We start from the raw sequence: 21,882 nt of genomic DNA on the forward strand, positions 1-21,882 counted from the left end.
TATAAAGTTATGAAGATCACTGAACTTTACCTATCTCTCAGTCACAGGATACATGTACAGTAAAATCTTCATGCCGGAGTGTCTAACAGCTTTGATTAGCCTCTAAAACTAAACATAACCTGTTCTCTGGGTCATACTTTAGTTATATGTTGATGATGACATCATCAAGCTTCAAAATTAGATCTGGAGGGGAAAAGAGAGGCCCAAGTCACATTTACATAGTTAAAACACAGGATCAAATCAGTCTGAAACAGCACTGGTGAGATCTGCACCAAGCAGGATCCGGGCCCAAGCTCTCACAGTCTTGAGTCTTCCATAGCCTTCGACACCTTACTGGATTTTGCCCTTTAGCAATCAGCTCAACAAAATAAAATATGTAAGATACAAAATTATCTTTTAATATCTACAAAGAGCAGTTTGCAGGATAGGTTTTAATAACTTTCAGATTAATTCAAAAAACATGACAAGAATAGCTTCAAAAGTTACTCTTTTCACTGTTCTTAATGCCTACCAAATCCATAAACCTCTCAAAAGGAAAACAAATCTCTTGACATTAAAGACTGCAAATGCCATCTTTCTGTTTGAAAAAGCATGTGTGCAGAGAGATCGATTAGATCTCTTTCACTGGACTTTGGATCGCTCCATACTTTCTTAAGCCAACATGCTAAGCTGGAAGTGTGAGTTACTTTTGAAGCACATGGAGAGTGGATACATCATCCTTAATATATTCCAACACGAAGAATTAGTTTTCTGTTAAAGTGCTTAAGATTCAATGCCCACCACAATGACTTTCAATTTGTACTTGAATCTTAAAATGTTCCCAGTAAATTCCTTGGGATCTGCTGAACAGCTTCTAATCCCCCCATTTTCCCCCCCCCTTCTACATGACATTTTCTGGACTCCGTTTTTTGTCACAAATACCCAGAGCTCTATTTGCACAGACCAAAAAGAGACATTATAGGGTAATCATAGATATTATCTCTTATTAAAGGAAAATTCTTTGGGGCAGCTCTAGTAATCCTAATCAATTAACCCATGATCCATTTTCCTCTTAACTCATTCTTACTGTAATAGTAATAGTATTTTCGTTCTTTAGCAAGGCAAACCTCATTGGACATGGCCTCTCAGACCGTTCTGAAATGATGTGCCATTCAGAATTTAGTCTTATTTTTCAAGACAGTTAGCAGTCAAAAATTTCACCTAGCTGGCTGGAATCCAAACTGTGGATCACATATTTCATCGCTTGATCTGTTTTCCCTTCTTCTTCTATTACCATTATACTGGATCACAGATGTATTTAACTCAACCCTATTGCTTCTTTGTAAGGCTGATATAGATAAGCACATGGGTCATAGGAAAACCTGTGAACCCCCCCCCTCTTTTTTTTCCCCCAGTGAATTTTAGAATTTCAAGCCTATGTCCTGCCTCTGAAGAACTTGTGCAATTGCCAGAAATAACCTTGGATTATATGGAGTCCTAAGCTGTGATTTAATAGCAATGMTGTTCCACATTACTCTTGAAAAAAAGATGGGAGAGTAAAATTTGCCTGTCCCCTCTGCTCAGCCCATCTCATGAGCTCCTTTTAATTTCCATTTCTAACTCACTGTTCACCTTCCTGAAACAGGAGAGCACCCATTTCCCCAGCTTTACTGGGACTAGCATGGATTGTTGGACATGAGCTGCAGGCTGCTACTTCATGCAACAATGCGGTTCCTGGAGCTACTGCTCCTCAACAGCTTCCTGAACGCAAGCTCTTACCTTCCCATGGGCCCTTACCACAGATCAGCTCACATAGGGGGCAGGGGGAGAAAGGGGTGAGTAAGTAGGTTTCAAGCAGTTACTTGCATTATAGATGCCTAAAGACATTCTTGTCCATATACAAGAGTACCCCAGTGCTGYTCAAGCACTGCTAGAAGTGTCACATTTGCAAGCCTGCAGGGCAGTGCTTGCTTCTGTGGTCATATGCAGTGTAGATTAAAACTGCAATGGTAACACCAGCCGCTTTGCTGCAGTTACAAGAATATTATTGCCGTAATACGTTGTGACTCCTGACTAACTGAAGTCTCGTGCTGGGTTACTGCAGCCTCTGTATTTCAGGCATGTGGCTTTTTGCCGTGGTCCATTGAACAGTCTTCTCACATGACCAGCTGCATTTTGCTTGCTTACGCTCRCCACAGTTTTAGTTTGATACTGGGTTGTTTTTCACCACCTCTTCATCAGTCTTGCCTTTCTGCTTCACTGCAGCACTGGCTGCAGTTTGTTGGGGACTTKGCTCTAAAGAGAGAATCAGGACTGCAAAATTTCTTGCAAATGAAAGATGAAATCTCTGAGAYTCTTTTCGTGAGCTAAAGGAAATAAATGAATAAGATAGCAGGGACAAAAGTGAAACACTCACTTAACTGAAACCTCATTTCAGTCTATTTTTCTGCAGTTAATTAAGTATTGAGGAAAATGGATGTAGAAAGCACATTTTAAAGCAATCAAATACTACCAGAAATCAAACCAACAATTTGAAAAGAGAACAACACTGCTCTCTGGCATCTGATAAAATAAGATATTTGACAGGGAACAATATGTGCAGCACTGGCTAATTGAGAGGCAAGAGGAAGAACAAGCATTGCCGTATTACTGGCTTTATAGAAACATCTCCTGTGTACCAGAGGACAGCAAGAATTTTTGGAGTCCTCCTGCCTCGCTACAGCAAGCCAGCAGTTCCTTACTTTCACATCGACATTTTTAGAAAGTACCCTAGGCAGCAATACAGAAATAGCAGCTGTAGTCACTGAAATTGGGAGAATTGGCCTTTAAACTGAATTTAATCAAATCTTTTCCTCTGCTGGTGAAGAGATGTGGGGTAAAAAACAAACAGGGAAGAAATCTTCATTCACAGCATCCTTTGTTACAGCTCATCAGTGCATCTTACAACCCTGTACCAAGTTACATGGAACGGGTCTGTTCCAGTGTCAGTTTTGCTACAGATTAGGCTGACCATGTGTTTTCTCCAAAGTGTCAATATTAGAGCAAGGGCAAGACTTCCATTTTACTGCCTTCGAGTTTTGAGCTGTAGCCAAATATAGTGTCAGCTCTACCCATGAACTTGTTTACATTTTAGAAGCTGTGGCTATAGTCTGCTCAGGGTAGGTGATTCACCAGCATCTTTTCATGTAATTTTAGCAACTTAAAATGATCCTTACAACATAGGCAGCATGCTGCTTTGTCAGGTGCCCAGACAATTCTAGCACTGTGCCTCCACCCCAACTTGCAACATTTCTGTTGTTTTATAAATACTCTGTAGGCAAAATCAGGCATCTGCATCGAAGTGAAGGAAACAACTCCCTTTTTTTTTTTCCCATGATGAATCTGTGATTCTGACGGTTAGAAGAATGGAGAAAGAACTTTTGAATTTGTGTGGATAATATATAGTTATAGCAAGCCAAAGTTGTAAAAACTAAGTATCTTAGAACTCCAGTGTTTTGCATTTTTGAACATTCACTAGGACAGGAAGACAACTTCCTTGTGGATAGTCTACAACTGCTTAAGTTTATTGTGCTTTTCTTTGAGGAATCTGGTACTATACATTCTTGAAAGCAAGGAGCTAAGCTTTGGGGTGGTAGGTTGCCTTAGCATGCCAGTTCCTGCCTTCCAGGCTGTGGCATACTTTCTTTCTTGCTTGCTGATACTCCCAACATTTGTACTGTTCACATTTTCCAGTGAAGCCAGCAGTGGAGATTGAGACACCTGAGCCCTTCCTATTCATACAAAAAAGGCTATGGAGGGGATGTGCAGTTAATGGGAGAGTTACTTTTAAATGCTTTGATACCAGCTAGTCCTTCCAGCTGTAACAGCCTAACTCARTAGATTTGTTGATCTGAAGACAATACCAGTAACCAGACAGTCAACACTTAACTTGACAAGCAGTGAAAGAGCAGGTAACAAAGTTAAACACGGAGTTAAGCAAGAAGGAGCTATGAGGAGCTGGGAGTCACAAAACAGATTATTTCCTGCTGTAATTGCTCACAAGAAATTGGCAAGAAAAAAATCCAAAAGGATGGAGTATCAGTCTTCCTCATTACCGCCTTTAGCCTCCATGACTTGAATCTAAGTTAATTAAAACGGATCCAAAATATGCTTTTTAAGAGTACTAATATCTTCAAGTCATTCAATGCTAGGCAACAACTAAAGCCACATATATCTTTAAAAACCAACAGTAAAACTGAAAACTGAATTATTTTTCCACAGGGAGTCAAAAAAATATRGAACATCTATCTTTCTGTATGTGAAAAATCAAAGTAGTCCCCAGCCACAATTAACAGTTTCACACTGCCCCATTTTGCCCCTAAAAGAAAGCAGTAATCTGATGGGGATCTTTCCTCACAATTCAAGTGGTACTTGGCAGAGTTTCTAATAAGGGAACTCCAAAACACAACCCAATACCGGGAACAGATTCTCAGTAAGCTTTCATCTACTTAATTTATGAAGCATGGTGATAGAAAAGCAAAATACTGAAAGCTGATTTTTCTGTGCACCCATCAGTCATCAGTGCATTTGCCTAAGTATTTGAATAGCTGATCATGATTTTTCTGTTGTAAAGAAAGCTTCCAGGAAGACAAACAAACCAATGCAAAAAACTGAACAAGTTTAGCTATTTTACAGCCATATCCTGTTTTTACAAGTTCTGTAATAGTTTCTGAACTATATACACTGAAATAAGCACTTGGGTGTACATATATGCGAGAATACGCACAAACATACATATATACAGAGAAGATATACATATCTCCTACCACTGGAATTACAGATTTAATAGTCCATATTTCATGCAAATCCACAGCATTGCTTAGATTTTACAAAGATTTAAAAATATTAAAATATTGCTATTGGAATCCACTTTCATAGTAGTCCAAGTATTCATTTGTCAACATCTTTTGAAAGTTTAGACAGCTGCTTTGAACTACTCTTTTTTTGCAGAAAACTATTGATAGTCATAATGTAATTTGTGGCTATTTAGCACAAGGTGTTAAAAGCAGAGGAAAGTGTAGCCATTTTGATGATTAGACAGCTGAATTCCCGCACAGCAGAAGCAAGGATCAGGCAGCTAAAACCAGTTCTGGGATAAATTTGAAGTGTTCCTTCCAAAAAGAGGTGGCATCTGGACTATGGAGTGATACTACTTTCCCTGTTGTATGGAGTGTTTACGTTGTTCAGTTTTGTTTGCATGTCTTAAAGAGCCCATTTGCAAGATACAGTACAAAAAATCCTCATTAGATTAGATGTTGCACTTCTCTCTAGCATCACCATCTAGATTTTAGGGTAGTATAAGATTATATGCATGTCTGAGACTAGACAGATTTGGATTTGCAACAGCTCCACCTGGTATTTTTATTCTTCTATGTAAAATATAGTAATTAACATCAATTGTAGTGCGCATCAGTATATTAAGCAGAATAGCAAGAATGTGTTTCTTCTTTCAGCTCCATCCTTCCCTCTGACTAGTCGTTTCTGGACTGGCAAGCTCCTCGGAGTGAGCTTGCTGGGAGCCACGAGCAYTGAGGATGGCAGTGCTGTGCCCAGCAGTGCAATGGCAGCGCAATGCGGGGCACTCCCTGAATGCTGACTCCTCAGGAAGGAGCACAAACTGATGCTCAGAAAATGGCATTTAGTCCTACGGAGGGCTATTTTGAAAAAAAAAGTTTGTATAAGCTCTGCCAAAATTGATTAGATTGTGGCTACATCATGGGAGGTGCAGGGCTGACTCAGGCCTGCCACTGCCATGCTGCTCCTGTGCTGGGGAATTCCTAATTGTCTCAGCAGTGGAGTAAGCTCCCGAAGTCTAGGCAGGATCTGACCAGGGAACATTTTAAATTCTGAAATATGAGAGAACATTTAAACATTTGCTCTTAATAATAAACCCAGAAGACTGGAGCCAAACAAATCTTATTTTATGTTTTTCTGTTATTACTAGGTAAAAATGAGAAGGATAGTTCAAAGCCTGAAGAAAGAGCTGAACATCACAAAGCAGCCAGACCTTCCCATCAGCTGTAACAGCAGACAAAATGATGCCAGCATTGCTGCCAYGTGCTTTTAGCCTACAATTTTTGGCATTTCAGAGAGCATTCAAAATTAGTGAGGACAGCAAACTAGATTATACAAACACCAATTACAACGTAAAACTTGGGCAAACATGCAAATGAGGAGGAAATGCATCTTCCTGTGATAAAACATAGTATTACTATGACAACAATCAGGTTAACACGCTAAGAACAGTATCAGAACACCAAAAATGGCATTTACACAGGGACTTTCACAAATTAAAATAAAAAGCCAGATGCAGGTATCTTCTCATTTGTTACTGATAGCTGACACTGACAAAATGCTTTCTATGTAATCTTCTTACTATGAATTCTGATTAGACATTTTTATGTTATCCTTCTACACACTTGATTTACAGATAGGTTGCAAATTAAGTTTTTCATACAATTTTCAGAAACCTAAATGAATTGTGACCCGAAGTCTCACTGATTTAAAACAGGATTGAGAATACTAAGTCCCATTTTCAAGTCATTTAGGTATTAACCTAAGTAATTTATGATTTCTTAAATATCTTTATTAACTAGTATGCCAAAAACTAAGATTAGATAGTACTACAGTACATACAAGTAACTGAAAACAATAGGTATTTTGATCTTTCAAGATTTATCCACTTCACTTATCAAAATCTAAACACTTACAAAATAGTCCAGAGGTGTTGGACTAGATGATGTCCAGAGGTCCTTTCGAACCTCATTCTGTGATTCTGTGCAAATTTGGGGATAAATAAAACACTCCTGTATTATTTCTATTGTCTGTTACCGCTATGCTTTCACATTCATATTTCTATCAAAAGAGTTGCTTCAAAATTATTTTTTAAAAAWTGATACACTTTTACATATGATCCCMAAATAATTTGTAGACACAAAATGCTATTGGAAATATTTAACTTTTATGAACAGATTTCTTGGTATACTGGCAGAAGACAGGGCATTCAAGATGCATTATTTAAGACAGATCTTCAGTTTTCCTGGAAGAGTCTCCAGGCATAGTGCCATAAGAATTGCTTTAATTACCTAATACTTTAGTGAACAAACAACTAGAGAAGCTTTAGAAAAAGTCACAAGATCTATTGACCTGATCCCAACCATAGACGCATGCAGTCCTGAAGCATAGCCTGTATACAAAGTTTTTGTTCATTTTAACTATACGAAATACTTTAGTTTGTGTTATTCTGTTTAGCATGATTCATTTAGGGCAAAAGCTGAATGTCTTTAAAGATCTGACTGATGAGTAGATTAATTTGCTGTTCTCATAATCTGTGTTCAAATGGAATAGGCTGTAAGCAAGGCGCATATATATGTTAATAGAGAAAACCACCAGAGTGTAAAACTGATTGAATTTTATCTATATTATCTTTGTATCATTAGGGAAATATTTGTTGTACCTTAAAAGCTTAACTTAGAATAAAATCATTTTCTTTCACTTAAGCTAAGAAATCTCTTTTGAGGAGTAAAAGATGCTATCAACTTATGTTGAAAGGGGAAAGTAGACCTAATACAAAAGTAACATGAAAATGTCTCTCTCTGTAGTGCAACTTGAAGTCTTACGGCACTACTGCTCATGTACAGGAGCTTGATTTTTCTAATAACTGGGGGGAATAGGCAAGCATAATCCATGTGARTTATTGGAAAAGTAGCTTCTGTTCAGTTGAATTAACAGCTAATTTAGTTGATGTTACCCTTTTCTCTCCCATAGAGTATCTCTGGGCCACTGAGCAAGCGTAGTTAGATCTTTAAAATGAACACGCACCAGCTTGTCATGGTGAGCTTATCTGTAATGAATCATCCTAAATTCAAGTGCASAATCATGAATTAGACAGTTATTTATTTATATTGGTGATACCATAATTTTAGATGCCATTTCCAGGTGAGTCACTGCTACCTCTACTTTCTTTTGGGATCTGAAATAGGATTTTTCTTGGATGAAAAGGGACTAACTCAAGGCTTCATACCTAGAATCTTCTTGACACCTGACCCTTTTTTCCCTAACATATTCACTCTTGTTATCTCAGTTTTAARTTAGTTTTCTGCCATGAATTTCATATGAAGTGACAAGTTTGAGGCCAAGAATTGTCAGGGTGAAGGAGATGACTTTCCGCAGAGAATCAGCAGAGAGCCATTACAGGTATAACTAGCACTGCTTGTTGTTATGGTGTACTTTCCAGACAGGCACCCTGGTTGCCAGCCCCAGCTTGCTGAGGATTACTAACTCACCAAGGGCCATTTTGATGAGGTAAAGATTAAAGTTGCAAGACCTTAAACTATGCCCAAAGCGAGTGTATGCCAGCAAGTACCAAGAGATGGACTGACAGATGCTTAGTTGGTCATCTTTGGATTTGTGTGGATCAGGTCTCCTCTCTCTTTGTACAATGTTATTCCATCTGGAAAAAAAGGACACCAAGACAGAGTGCACTATACTTGTACACTGAATGCAATTTATATCTGGTTATATATTTATTTTTACAATTACAGATAAAGATGGTGCCTTGTTTTTCTATCATCCAATACTGTTTGCCTAATATTTTTACAGATAGTCAGGTGAATTTCATTTTCCATCTGTAGATCCCCTTTTGTAAAGCAAATTCAGAATCATTTATTTTGGAAATGGAATGTAGTCTGTGAAGGGATGGCAACAATGCAATGTATAGTTTACTTTTTCTCCCGGTTAGTTTTTTCAACACATTTAAAAGAATTATTTACAGAAAATTCTACAGAATATTAATTATATTACCTATATGTTCCTTAATTATCATTCCACAAGTTTTAGTGTTCAGTAAATATTTAAGAAGATATGCAGAACTAATATATTGTTAATCATTTGATAAGAAAAAAYGGTGCCCACTATATTGTTTTGATATTTATTTGAGAAACCAGTTTTTGAACTTCAGTTATTTTGTGTTGAGATTAAATCCACAMAAATTTACTGCACCTTACAGTTTTCTTGTTCATGTTGCTCAGGTAGTGTTTGTGCATTTAGGGAATTTTTGGCTTTGGGCACTGTATGACTTTCACTAATATTATCAGAAACATTTTTTGTGGATTGCTTATATGTGCAAAGTGGTGATCTTGAAGTAGACTTCATTAGTGGAAAAACTGTTCCTCCTTGGGACTGCTGCTCATTGTTTACCTGTAACACAAACACATCCTGTTGGTTACTTGGTAATGGAAAACCTTGCTAGCTTTCTGCAGTAGGTCAAAAGACTCTCTGCAAAAGACTTACTGTTGTGAATATGCAAAAATATATACCTACGAATTAAAAATAAAGTATTTTGAAGATGTTTATTATTTGATTACATAATATAGTGAGATTTTAAATCAGTGGTTTATTTGGACACAGAATAAGATCAAATATGTGCCACACAGTTGACAAGCGCAGGAAAAAGCTAAACCAGTAACAGACAGTTCTCTTAGTCTGCTTACTAACATATTAGGTATTGCATATTGAGATTTGCATTTAATTTTGCTATTTCATAATGAAATGCCCTGTACATGCTTTGCAAACATAAAACATAACAAAAAACACTTTTTTGCTGACARCTGGACAGAAACCACTGCTTTCACTTTTTAACTGATATGCAGTCAAAGCACTCAATTAAAAGTCTACAGATCACATACAAAAGAATAAATCTGCATAAGGAAATSACAGAAGGTACATTTTTAAACGTCTTGAAAAAATTTCAACASTTTGAAACTGGCTGTCTTAAATGAAGTAAATATAAGTAGCTGTCAGGGAAAAGAAGGAAACAAGGCTTATTTTAAAATAACACACACTATATACTATTTTAATATAAAGCATGAAACATGTTTTGATGGTTTCAACAAACRATGAAAGAATACTACAAATAGGTTCTCTAAAGATTCACAGATGTACAWCTTCTTGAAATAAAACAAACTGCCACATTCAGTAATGTCCAAAAGAGAAGGGCACAAATTCCTTGGACTGAAGACTCCTGCATATTTACAGCTGAAGGAAAAAATAGCCCTGAAACCTTTATTTCTACTATATTCTCMTTTAGTGAATATAGTTTATAGCTGAAGGTAACCTATACAATACCAGCTTAGGCAAAGAGAAAAACTATTTGGGAAATCCCTCTCCTAGTTGTATCAAAAACAATTTATTACTAACTACTTGTAATTTGCTGTAACCTTGATTATGGTCACTGAGAGCCTACAATAAGCCTGTAGCATGCTGGCAGATGATTACTTAGTAACTTGCTGTGGCCAAGGCTTCCTTTTTCCACTACCGAGTTTCTTTACAAGCCATATGCTCCATTTGTTTCTAAAGATACAGCAAAACATATATAAATGAGTGTAAATAAAATTTATAGGCATCACTTAATGAAACAGTAATAAACACAGACCTCCAATGTCTGTAAGAAGCAGCAAGTGTTTACAAGTTGGGGTAATTAACCCTTGAAACAACATGCATGGATGTAGTGGATTCASTATCACTCTAAAATATGGATTTCCTAATACTAGATCTCAAAAATTATGGGCTGTGATCCAGCTGGTCATTAAATCATGCTCTCTGGCCTCAAAAATCTATAAATCCATGAAACTATGTGGATCTTGTTGACAATGAAGAGCATATTTCATGTGCTAACCCAAAATATTTCATTAAAAAACAACCAAAACAACAGAAGTAGTACTCCGTTACTATGGCTTCTCTTTTGGCTCTGTGGTAGACTCCACTTACAGCCAAAGGAATACTTTTGTTTAGCCTGGCAAACTGGCAACCACTGGCAACCCTCATGTAARGAAGTATCAACATATAATAAGCACTCTCAAATTCTTACTACTGAGCTCRAAACAATGTGGGTAACAACTTTAGAAACGATACCAGACAACAGAAGGTTTATTTATTTTTATCTCTGAAGTTTGAGAMGTTTTCTATAGTCTGGGAAGTATTTGCATTAACTTGGAAAGAATGTCATATACTGTCAGCAGTGTGTCACRTGACTGAAAACACTTGCAAAGTTAACAAAAGCTTCATTAACCAACCTTTAAAAATATTTTCTAATAAAGATCAGTCTTCAAAGYCTAATTCAACAGTATTTCTTTTATTTATTATTTATTTATTGATATATTTATTTTATTTTAGCCACAAAATCTGGCAACCACTAAAATTACCAGTTCCTTCACCATCTAAATGTTCCCAATTTATATATTCAACAGTCTCTCAAATATCTGTAAACATTTAGAATCTGGAATTCCTAGAAAAATTATTAGTAGAAAACTTTTAGCCTCAAATCTGATATCTGATTTTGAGGGTTTTTTTTTTTTTTGTTTGTTTGTTTTTTGTTTTTTACAGTTTCTGAAATCTAAAAAACTTCAATATAAAAAATATTTGGTCTTTAACATCAGTTACACAGATTTAAAAATATTGCTATATTTCATTTACATTTCCAAATGGGTTACACTTTGAAGTCACAGATTACAYCACAGGAACAATTTGTAGGTTGCTAGTGTAGCCCAGACCTCTACTATTTTTAGTTATTTAGTATTTATAATCTCATCTTAACTATATTTCTGAGAAATTTAAAGAATGATGATACCTCCTACTTTTCAAGATGAAACATATAATACATTTCCTTATGGTTTTCATACACAGATAAATTTTTTAAAAGTCACCTTTTGTGATTTGCTGCCACCAGCTGTTGAATGAGAGAGTTCACCAAGATAATCTGATCTGCTTTTTTTCACATCTTGTGTAGRCAAAGACAATTTCTCACTTTGAGATGCTAGATGAGGATCTGTCCTTAGGTTTAGGTTTGTTCTACGTAAAATATAAGGGCTAACATTTTCGGCAGGAATATCAGCAAACCCTGAAAAATAAAYGGCTTCTGTTGTAAACAGCTCAGTAAATTACACTGTTTCTCAAATAAGCAAATCTCTTTTTTCAAGACAGGGATTAAAAATAGCTGATTAAAATAAATAATTTACTCTATTGAAGAAAATGGATGAAAAAAGATTATTGTGCAGATCTTGTGGATTTCAAAATTCATATGCATACTCAAAACAGAGATAGTTACAGATAACAGACTAATTCTACACCAAAGTTTTTCAAATAAAAGATTTTTTTTCTTTAAAGGTATACAATTATCTKGAGAACTATTTCCATTTAAAAACATTTCTACTTTTTTACTAGAATTCAATCAGAACACAACTCTGACATGGTATTTTTGATTTTTCATATTTTTCTCTGTGTAGAAGTATAATAACTGGTTTAGATTCTATTACCTCTATATTCACCCTAGATCTCAAACATTAACTAGCAAACAAGTCTTCAGAATAAATAAATTTCTAGAAAAAAATTAAGGGTGATAAGAAAAGGAAATGCGAATAATGCATAAGCTAAAAAAATCCAACTTCTGGGAATGATTATTAAAGTTGAGGAGATTCAGTACCTCCACATCTGGTCCCTGAATAACTGCAACTGTATTTATTACAACGGGTCACGTAGTGGGCATTTAAACATAAAGTATATTGCTCAAGCCCTGATTTGTGCAACCTTCTCGATTACTTTTTGCTTCAGTGAATCCTTATAAAAAGTAYCAGGCTACATAATTTCACTTCATTAATAGCAGAATGAAACTGAACTTTCATGAAGATGTGAATATACCATCAACTTCTTTTTTGAGGCAAGCAARGAATAATATTGAAGAAACTGCGACTAGGTAAGGAACAAATGTGACTCCATCACAGCATAGTACCCAGCACAGTGTTTTCGTATTCCTATCTTTCAACTTTTTAGAGTAAATCTGCTCCATAGCTGTTCTCCTTTAAGTTTCAATTACAAGTTCAAAGAACATTTTTAAATGACTAGAGCAAGTCTTGATTTAGCAAACAACCTTGTTGCTGTTACATATCATGTGCTTTAGTGTCTAATGCATACCTCACAATAAACTACAAATTTCTGACTGCCAATACCATTTGAATCTTTGCAAAATGAGACTTAATAAACCAATGTAAGTGTATCACAAAAGACTAGTAGTACAATTCCACAAACACTAAATTGGCATAAACTGACACTACCATGGAAAGATGGGAGTGTGCTCACTTCTACTGCCTGCTCCCATCTTTGTCACCACAAAAGTGTTTACATGGTCAAAAATTGACCCAGAATAAAACTAATCCATCAAAACAAACAAAAAAAAAAGAAAAAAAAAAGAAAAGAAAAAAAATCTCTATGCTCAGAAAACATTCTCCTTTATAAAAAATTATAAATACCTTTTTTCACCACTTCTGGAAGTCCAGTCAGCTCATAGTCCATGTTCTCCTGTGCAAGCAAATTTTCATAGAGATCATCCTTYCTTTTCTTTTTTGATAAAGCCTCTGGCATAGGAGATCTTGGCTCTCCATTAGCTTTCCTGGTGCCTTCATATCTCTGCCTTTTACTTGAAAGCTTAGTAGTATCTTCATCTGACTTCATCCCCTTGACTGATTGATCATTAACTGTTACTGATTTATCTGAATTCAGCAAAGGAGTGCTCACAGCATCAACTGTTGGCTCTTTCAGCTGATTCAGCTGACCACTCAACAAAGTGACTTGTGTTTTTAACATCTCATTTGCTTCTTCTAGCTTATAATATTTAACAATTAGAGAGCAGTATTTCTCCAGGTTCTCATCTGCCTCCCTTGTTTTCACTTCTACAGATTCCTGTAATTCTTCCAGTTTTAATCTAGTTTCTTCTGTAATGGCATTCTCATCAGCACCTTTAAAGTAAAGTTATCATTACTCATAGAAGTTACTTAAAAAAGATGTATATGCAGGAATTTATAATGCAAGGATCAAATAGCTATTAATTAATTACATATGTTCTTTAACTATGCAACCATAATAAATAAATTAAAACATRGTAATGTATTACAAAATCAGTAGTATGTTACCTAGGAAACAAACATACAAAATTTGGAAAGAGTCATTGACCAGTGCACAGGCAAACATTTTCTCTGTCATTTTTTAACTTCTAAATGCTCAACTTTGTATCCTTAAGTRTATTTTACAATATATTAACAGACCTCCTGGACAGTGCATTTTGTCTCATGAGATGASCCACAAAAGAAATAGCAAAGCGTAAGAGTCACATAGATCTTGAGGGAACATGTTAAAAAAAAAGAAAAAGTACACAATCCTTTGTTATTATAAAAAATTCCACTTCTTCCTGAAGACACTTTTAACCACAGAAATGTAACAGTAAAAATAAATACATATATATTCATAACCTMGAGCTGCCTCTGATATTTAAGAAAGAAGTTGCATTAGATTCTCAAAAAGTCTAATTGACACATTTGTAGTTGTACTTTTTCGTATCAGTTAAGAATCTTTCTCCTCTGTTTTAGAGCTGCATACACAAATGTACACTTTAGAGGGAAAAAAWTTTACAAATTAATGTGTTCTTAAGAAAGCATTAAGATTCAGTTATAGCGACAAACTGTAACTGAAGCAAGAATTCAATTACATTTTTTCTTACACTTTGACATACCTAGATTTTTCTTCTTTAATAGCTCATCATGTTCCATTATTTGTTTTTGCAACATTTCCTTTTCCTGTTCCATTTGTTTACAGGATTTCATCCACAGCTGCACTTTACTATGAGCAAATTCATTTTCTTTCTTTAGTTCCACTATACTGTTAATATTGTCAGCCTACAAAATAAAAGATGTAATTATAACACTGGAAACATAATTCTTCTGTCTAAGCATTACACTGTCAAATGGAACTCTTAATTGTTATGCAACACTAGTAGTAGACCACAGTTGTAAGGTATACTTATTTGCTTGTTTCTGTACAACTTCATTTTAGCAGCTCCTTACCTGCAGAAACATTAAAGTCATCTTACTAGAAAGGTATAAACATGTAGATTAACTTAGAGTAAAACAAGAATTCAAATACCAATAGGGAGACTGTTATTCTCTACAGTTACAGACAGCAAATTATGAATGTTCAGATTACTGATGTCAAAACTAGCATGAGAGCGCTCTATGAGGCCTGGCATAGCAGTCCCTTTTCCACCTGTTACCACTTTGTTGACATGGCATAAGCAAGCACTGCTTTCCATGTAACAAATTTCAAAGCAATACTCTGAAGTATTCTCTCCTAGTCTGAGACTCACTAGTCCTTATGTCCCTAATGCATCTTAGTATCACAGAGGCAAGATAACCCAAGCCTGCTCTGAACCCTAAATCGCAGCATAAAAATACACTTCTGAACAGCAGCAGATTATTCCTTTCTATCCACAGCCACTATTCTGGGCTGCTCCCCACTCGCCAAGTCTGGTGCCAACTCCTCTGCAAATACCACATGGCAGGCACAGCTGGAAGCACTRTGTTGTGTATCTGCAGTTCCGTGGGTACTTTGTTCTGTCCCYGGCACACACCCTGGCACACATCATTAGACTGTTAATATTATAGGGAATAATATAATACCACAATATAGACCACAGTAGAATAAAGAACTTCAGATGTGCCAGGTGAATGCATTGCAATTCAAAGTTTACCTGAYAGTGTATTGAAACTGTTATGTTTCTTCAAGAGTGCTTTTAGAGAGGCACTTATTCTCAAAGTGAGAGCACAGAACTGGAGCTAGCAATCAATCACAAAGAGAAGCAGGACAAAAAAATGTAGATGAGAAAAATGTAGAGAAAATTAATAAACAGAAATTCAGTTATACAGACAGTTAAACTTCATCTCTGCTACTAGAGCACACCTAAGTTGTTCTGAGCTATCAATTGTTCACAATATGCAAAGCTCACATTCTGTCAGTGAGAATACTTTAGACAAATAGAGAATTGCACTAGTAAATAATTTTGATGAGAATTCTATATAAAATGGAATTGATAGACTCTCAAGAATCAAAACCAAGGTATCAAGAATAATACTACAAACAGAACATGGTATCTTTTATTTTCAAAGTAATTTACAAAAAGAAAATACAGGCACTGCAAAGTCACTCTGAGTGCATTCTAACGACACTATAATGAAGTTGCAATATTCAGTATAGACACTAGACTACTGTGCTTAGTATCACATAAACCAATTAYAGGTGATCTTGGTCATGGCATGCATAACAGATTTTTTCTAATGTAGATCAATAGTAACAGTGTTTTCTGCATGCTCTACATTTTCATTAGTGAAACAAAGGCCAATGCAAAGTCAAACCAAAGCTTTGGAGCACTGGTTCCCAATCTCGCATTTATTTTGCTGCACTGTACCTTGTATCTAATGTAATTAGCAATAATTGCATGAATTTTTCTTACCTCTGTTTTTTGGAGTTCTCCTAAGGTCTGATTAGCTTCTTTAAGAAAATTATTTAATTCCTCTTTATTTGACTTCAGATGCTCAATTTCCATTTTTTGTGAACTGATAAAGTGCTCCAATGAATTCATTTTATCTTGACAGGCCTGAATTTCGACTTCATTCTAGAGAAAGAAAATGTGCCTAATTACTGTGATATTAAAAAGGGACACTGAATTATATTTTGAAGATATACTTAATATCATATTACAGCCTACAGGAATTCCGTAGTAAATTTGCTTGATATGCTTTGAGGAGTAACTGCCTTAAGTATACATTTTGTGTTCCAGAATCTTGCCTCTAAGAATTCTAACATTTGAAAGCCCTTATCTTTATTATAACTTGCTTTTAAATATAAATTCATAGGAATGAAAATTATTAAGATACAATTATAGCAAATTGCTTATTTGTGTCCTTCTGGTCCCAGTACATATTCATAGACATATACAACTTTTCTGCAGAAGATCAGGGCTCTTTCTATACAGTATGGCTGAAGCAAATGTATTTCAAACATATTTGATCTATATTCTTTAGTGGTTTGTCTTTCCTCACAATTTCCACTTAATTAGCCTTTTCCTTGACTAGGAAACTGCTTATTGAAACATACTGTTGCTCTCCCTTCTTCATGTGTAGAGTCCTAGTAAAACCATAAGTACTTAACACTGACTGAGTTCTGAAGTAAATACACCTTTTTCATATAGCAAATAGTAAAAAGATGAATTTTTCTCAGAACTCAGTCAGTGTTTATATTTTGGAAATATTGATACCAAAGATTTTCTTTTGCAATTYTATCTGCAAAAGTTTTGTAGAACACATAAACATTAATAATTGAGGTGGACGAGGCACACAGCACCATTCATCCCACTGTCTGATTTACCTTTCGGTTTACTTCCGACAGAGCAGCCTGGTGATCCTTCTCTGCCTGATGAAGTTTGTCTTGATATTCTGATATTTCTCTTATCATTTCACTCTCTTTTTCTTGTAACTCTTTCTGAACCATCCCCAAACTCCTACTGAGTTCATTTTTTTCTGATATAGTCAGAAGCAGCTGTATCTATAGACAGAAATAGCACATTCTTTGGTATTTAAAATGTTATAAGTGAAGAATTAGTTTACCTATTAAACTGTTTGATTTTACATCTGAAACATCTTTGTAAAAAAAACAGCTCAACAAGACAAATTTACTTATTTACCTATTTAACAGTAGGTAAATAGAACATAATCACAGTTGAACACAAAAAGAGCAGGACAGAATGCAAAGGTGGGTCTTCTAATAATAAACATTTGTTCAGTGTAAGTTTGCCAATACTGTTAAATCATACCATACTGCTAAAAATCAAAGTTTTATTTGGAATTGGTTTATTAAGTATTCTTTCTGAATGTATGTTTGCTTCCTCAGAAAGTGATTTCAGAGATTAAGAGTCACTTCTCTTACAATCTTAAAGATGATGAAGCTTTGCTCCTCAAGAAATCAGCATTTCAGTAGAAGTTAAGAGGAAAAAAGGATTTACTCATCATCCTTCTATCTCAGACAGAATATTAAATTTTCTGAAACTTGGAAGTGAGGACTTCAGATACTGTACATTACTACAGGTCTGTTGACCTCAACACATTTACAATAATTGAGAATCTGGCCTTGAACACAGAAATATCTATTACTCATGCAGTAACTAACTTTGCTGTTTTCTGATTGTTCTCGAAGAATTTGTATTTGTTCAGCAAGCTTGTTCCTTTCCATGGCAAATTCTTCCTGTAATTCAGAAATCTTCTGTTCAGTGTTACTTAGTTTGACTTCCAACTCAGTACAACTTTCAGTCAGTTCATTTACCTGCAATCAAATATTCCATAATTATTCTTTTAAAAAAGCTGTGACCTCTATAGAATTTTATATGCACCATACAGATTTTAAGCAGCGTTATCTTATACTGAWAACTGATCTAAGCCTAACAAAGGGCCACAACAGATTAGTGCTATTTTCTCATGGCAAGTATTCAATTGTTATTTCACTTAACATTGAGCTCCCTAATGTTTCTTCTTAATATTAAAACTCTTTCACTCATTACTAATTTGTCTTTCCTCTTTTCTTCTATAGGAAAAAAGGAAGGTGTCCTGTASTATATGCTGTCACTTAAAGTTCTATCCCCACTTTCAAGCTACCTTTCCATTCATCCTACACAAAGTGTAGTGCTTGTAAATGCTTTCCAGCTCTGTAACTTTGAAACAAACTCCTAATTGCATTGAAAATAGCATTGTAAAAATAGGATACTTATTGTAAAGATCTCAGATTAAAGTTATTTTAAGATATAATTTATTAAGGAAGTGGTAAGCCCAGAGGACATTTTATCCTCATTCCTAAAAAGGGAACTTTACAACAATGGAAATGGTATTACCTTTGTATACAAAGTTGACTTTTCAGAAAGTGTAGATTCCAGTTCCTTCTCAAGGTCTTTATAAGATATTTTTAGAGCATTTAGGATATCCTGAAAAGTTCCATTATTAGAAAAATATGTCACCTTTAGCTTCAATTCAGTGATCAAATTCTGCAGCTCTCTTTTTTCCTGGTGCCAACATTCCTGCTCACGTTCCATATGTGTCAACCGCAAAGAGAGCTGCTGTGTATCTTTCACTTGCTTTTGAAGAGCACCATTTTCTTGAATCTTTTCATCCAGTTTTTGCTTACAATCCATAAACTGTTCAACAAGTATTTCCTTTGAATGATCCAATTTGATATTTTCACTTTTTATTTCCTGGCATTGTTGTAATAATATTGTTCTCTCTTGTTCAAGATGAGCTACCTGATTAATTAAGTCTTTTTCTTTTGCTCTAGCAAGTGCTTGCTCCTTGCAGGAAAATTCTAATTTTTCATATATGTCTTTGATTTCAGATTTCAGCAATATTACAGCATTTTCAAACTCACCCTTGATTAGCATCTTTTCTTCCTCCTTTTCTTCTAATATTTTTACTGTAGCCAAATTCGAAGACTCTAGTTCAAGGATTCTTTCTTGCTTTTCCTTTAAATCTTTAGCCAAACCCTCTTTTTGTGAGCTGAGGACATCAATTTCTAATTCTAAACATTTCACCTTTTCAGTCATTTCTTCCATCTCAATTTTTAATGTTTCTGCTTCTGCTTTAGCAGTCTCTGATTGAACAAATGCATCTTCTAGATTTTCTTCTGACATCTGCAATTCTCTTTCAAGCTTCTCAATTTTGTCCAGAAGAGAATCAGCTTTTCTTTCACTTCCTTTCAGCTTTTCAGCAACGTGACGTTTTTTCTTCTCATCAGATTCAATTTTTACTTTCAGTTTCTCGATTCCATGTCTCATTTGATGTACTTCTTGCTGTGCTGAGTTTAATCTAGCAGCAAGTTCACCTTTTTCAATTAACAAGCCTTCTAAAGATTTGGAGAGCTTGGAATTTTCCATTTCTAAAGCACTTAACTTACTCTGTATCATCTCAGATTCTCTTACAACCAGCTCTTTTTCCTTGTTCAAATCTGCTGCTTGGTTTTGGAACTTTTCTCTTTCTGAGGTGAAAGACTCTACATCCTTTTCCAAATTTTGCAACTTTTGCAGAAGATCTTTTTCATTTGATAACTGATTTATATCAGATTTTACAATCTCAGACAGATTTGTTTTTGTCATCACTTCATCCTCTAACCTTCTAATGAATTCAGTAGAATTCATTTTATTTGACTCCAGCTCTTTTAATTGCTCTTGTGGTTTCTGATGCATTTTATCCAATTCTTTTTCATTTTCAGACAAAATTTGTTGTTCTTCACCAATATGATTTCTCTCAGTTGTGACTGCAACAAGATGCTCTTGAAGGCTACAGATAGTTTTCAGTTTAAGTTCTCTGTCCCTTTCTAACTGCTGGTATTTTGTCTGAAGCATTTCAAAATCATTCTCTATGGAGAAGGCATGGTTCTCAATATTTACTTTCTCAGATTTTGTCCTCCTCAGTTCATTTTCAACTTCAATAAATCGTTTATGCCAGTCTTTGTTGGTCATTTCTACATCATCCAGTGTCTCTGCTTCTGTTACATTAGACAATCTAACTTTATATATTTCCAGCTCAGACTTTACATTGTTAAGTTCCTTTTCTAAAGACATTACTTTAAGAGATAATTGCTGCTTATCCACAGAAACTGGTTCCAGTTTTTCTTTTACGTCACAATTAATTTTTTTAAGCACTACAGCAGTTTYTTCTAGTTCGGCAAAAGCTGAGCTCTTACAAGTTAACTGTGTATGCTGAAAGTCCAATGGCAAGTTTAATTCCTTGACATTCATTAATAAATCAACATTTTTACTGCTTTCCTTTGTCTCATAGATCAAACTCATATTTTCAGCAGTCTGCTGTTTTGTTTCTTCTTGAAGCATTTCAGTGCTTATTTGAGTTTCAAAAAAATCCCCTGCACTCAAAAAACTACTACTGTTGGAAAATGACAATACACTGACACAGTCTGAAGAGTCAGCAATTTCTTCTGATATATTTCTACATTCTTGTTCTCCACATAATTTCTCTGTACAGTCTTCTAGTAACCTTCCTTCAATGGTCTCAGTCACATTTTCACACACAGATTTCACTCCTATAGCCGTTTTCTCAAAGGGGTTTAGTTCAGGTTTGTCTTTTTTCTCTGCTGTGTTTTCATTAGGCACTCTCAACTCATAAAAGCTGTTGTTTTCTTCTTGTGTGTTCTGCAATGGTTAAGAATCAGTAAATAACAAGTAAATCACAAACAAAAAAAAGAACAAATTTTAAAAGATTTTTTTTCAAATTAGTAAAGCTCTAAAAAAAAAAAAAAAAAAAAAAAAAAAAGAGTATCCATCTCAACTTTGTAATCTGCTTTCCTGTATTTCCAGTTATTTATGCATGTATGCATCTTTGCAGCAAAAGTTTAAAGATACTATGGAGAATTTTCAACCAAATTTACTGAAAGACTGAGTGCAAAGATATTACATGCCTCCAGATTCTGTGAATATAGTGTCCCTGTGACAAAGTGACAAACTGTTATTATCACTAATGAGAGAAATGTTTGTTGCTCACCTCTTATTAGACATCAGAGGATCTTCAAGGGAGACATGCCCAAATTCTTGAAGAATTTTTCAATTACCACTGTTTCTAAGAGCTGGATTTACACTTAGTGCTGCCTCATGCCATCATTTGAGACAATTAAAATGAATGACTCAGAAATCTAAMGCCTTCAAAAATGAACTGAGACTGAAGGCAGGAACTGAATGATCTGTATGGGATACTTAATCTGAAAAAGCTATAGCTATGTACTATGCAGAACTAYTTTTTTTCCTTTCTTTAAAATGTTCTATGTGTTCTYAGTGTGGATACTATAAGTGAATCCTGGGCAACACATATACGTGAAAGATTTTCTTCTCYGCAAGGAGCAGTTTCTCAGTGTTGCATAGTCAGCCAAAATGGAGAGCTTTGGTTGCTATGACTGAGAGCCATGTTAAATTATCATTTCTGAGTCTCTGTTGCCATTATG

At 35.2% G+C, this 21,882-nt stretch overlaps 2 protein-coding genes across 7 annotated transcripts in view; one reads left to right on the top strand and one right to left on the bottom strand.

Moving 5' to 3' along the window:
- The window catches only part of LOC146598540 (spermatogenesis-associated protein 7-like), a 93,175-nt gene that overhangs the window by 44,276 nt on the left and 27,017 nt on the right, over nt 1–21,882 (top strand). For 3 of the 6 annotated variants that reach the window (XM_085300123.1, XM_085300128.1, XM_085300130.1), the window contains one exon: nt 5,963–9,374. The exons of 2 other annotated variants lie outside the window; for them this stretch is intronic. In XM_085300123.1, coding sequence (XP_085156249.1) covers nt 5,963–6,085 — 123 coding nt within the window. In that variant the 3' untranslated portion in view covers nt 6,086–9,374. Of the gene's footprint in view, nt 1–5,962; nt 9,375–21,882 lie in introns of those variants that run through there. One more of the 6 variants, XM_085300129.1, reaches the window with a different exon arrangement.
- CENPF (centromere protein F) overlaps nt 8,936–21,882 on the bottom strand; it is a 39,976-nt gene continuing 27,029 nt past the window's right edge. The window contains exons 12-19 of the mRNA XM_085300122.1: nt 18,776–21,079; nt 18,061–18,213; nt 17,263–17,439; nt 16,349–16,510; nt 14,576–14,738; nt 13,320–13,805; nt 11,721–11,914; nt 8,936–9,216 (exon numbers count right to left, since the gene is read on the bottom strand). Of these exons, the coding sequence (XP_085156248.1) occupies nt 9,010–9,216; nt 11,721–11,914; nt 13,320–13,805; nt 14,576–14,738; nt 16,349–16,510; nt 17,263–17,439; nt 18,061–18,213; nt 18,776–21,079 (3,846 nt within the window). The 3' untranslated portion in view covers nt 8,936–9,009. The remainder of the gene's footprint in view (nt 9,217–11,720; nt 11,915–13,319; nt 13,806–14,575; nt 14,739–16,348; nt 16,511–17,262; nt 17,440–18,060; nt 18,214–18,775; nt 21,080–21,882) is intronic.

This window comes from Rhea americana, unplaced genomic scaffold, assembly GCF_003343005.1.
Source record: "Rhea americana isolate MKP2758 unplaced genomic scaffold, rheAme1 scaffold_160, whole genome shotgun sequence".
NCBI lineage: Eukaryota > Metazoa > Chordata > Aves > Rheiformes > Rheidae > Rhea > Rhea americana.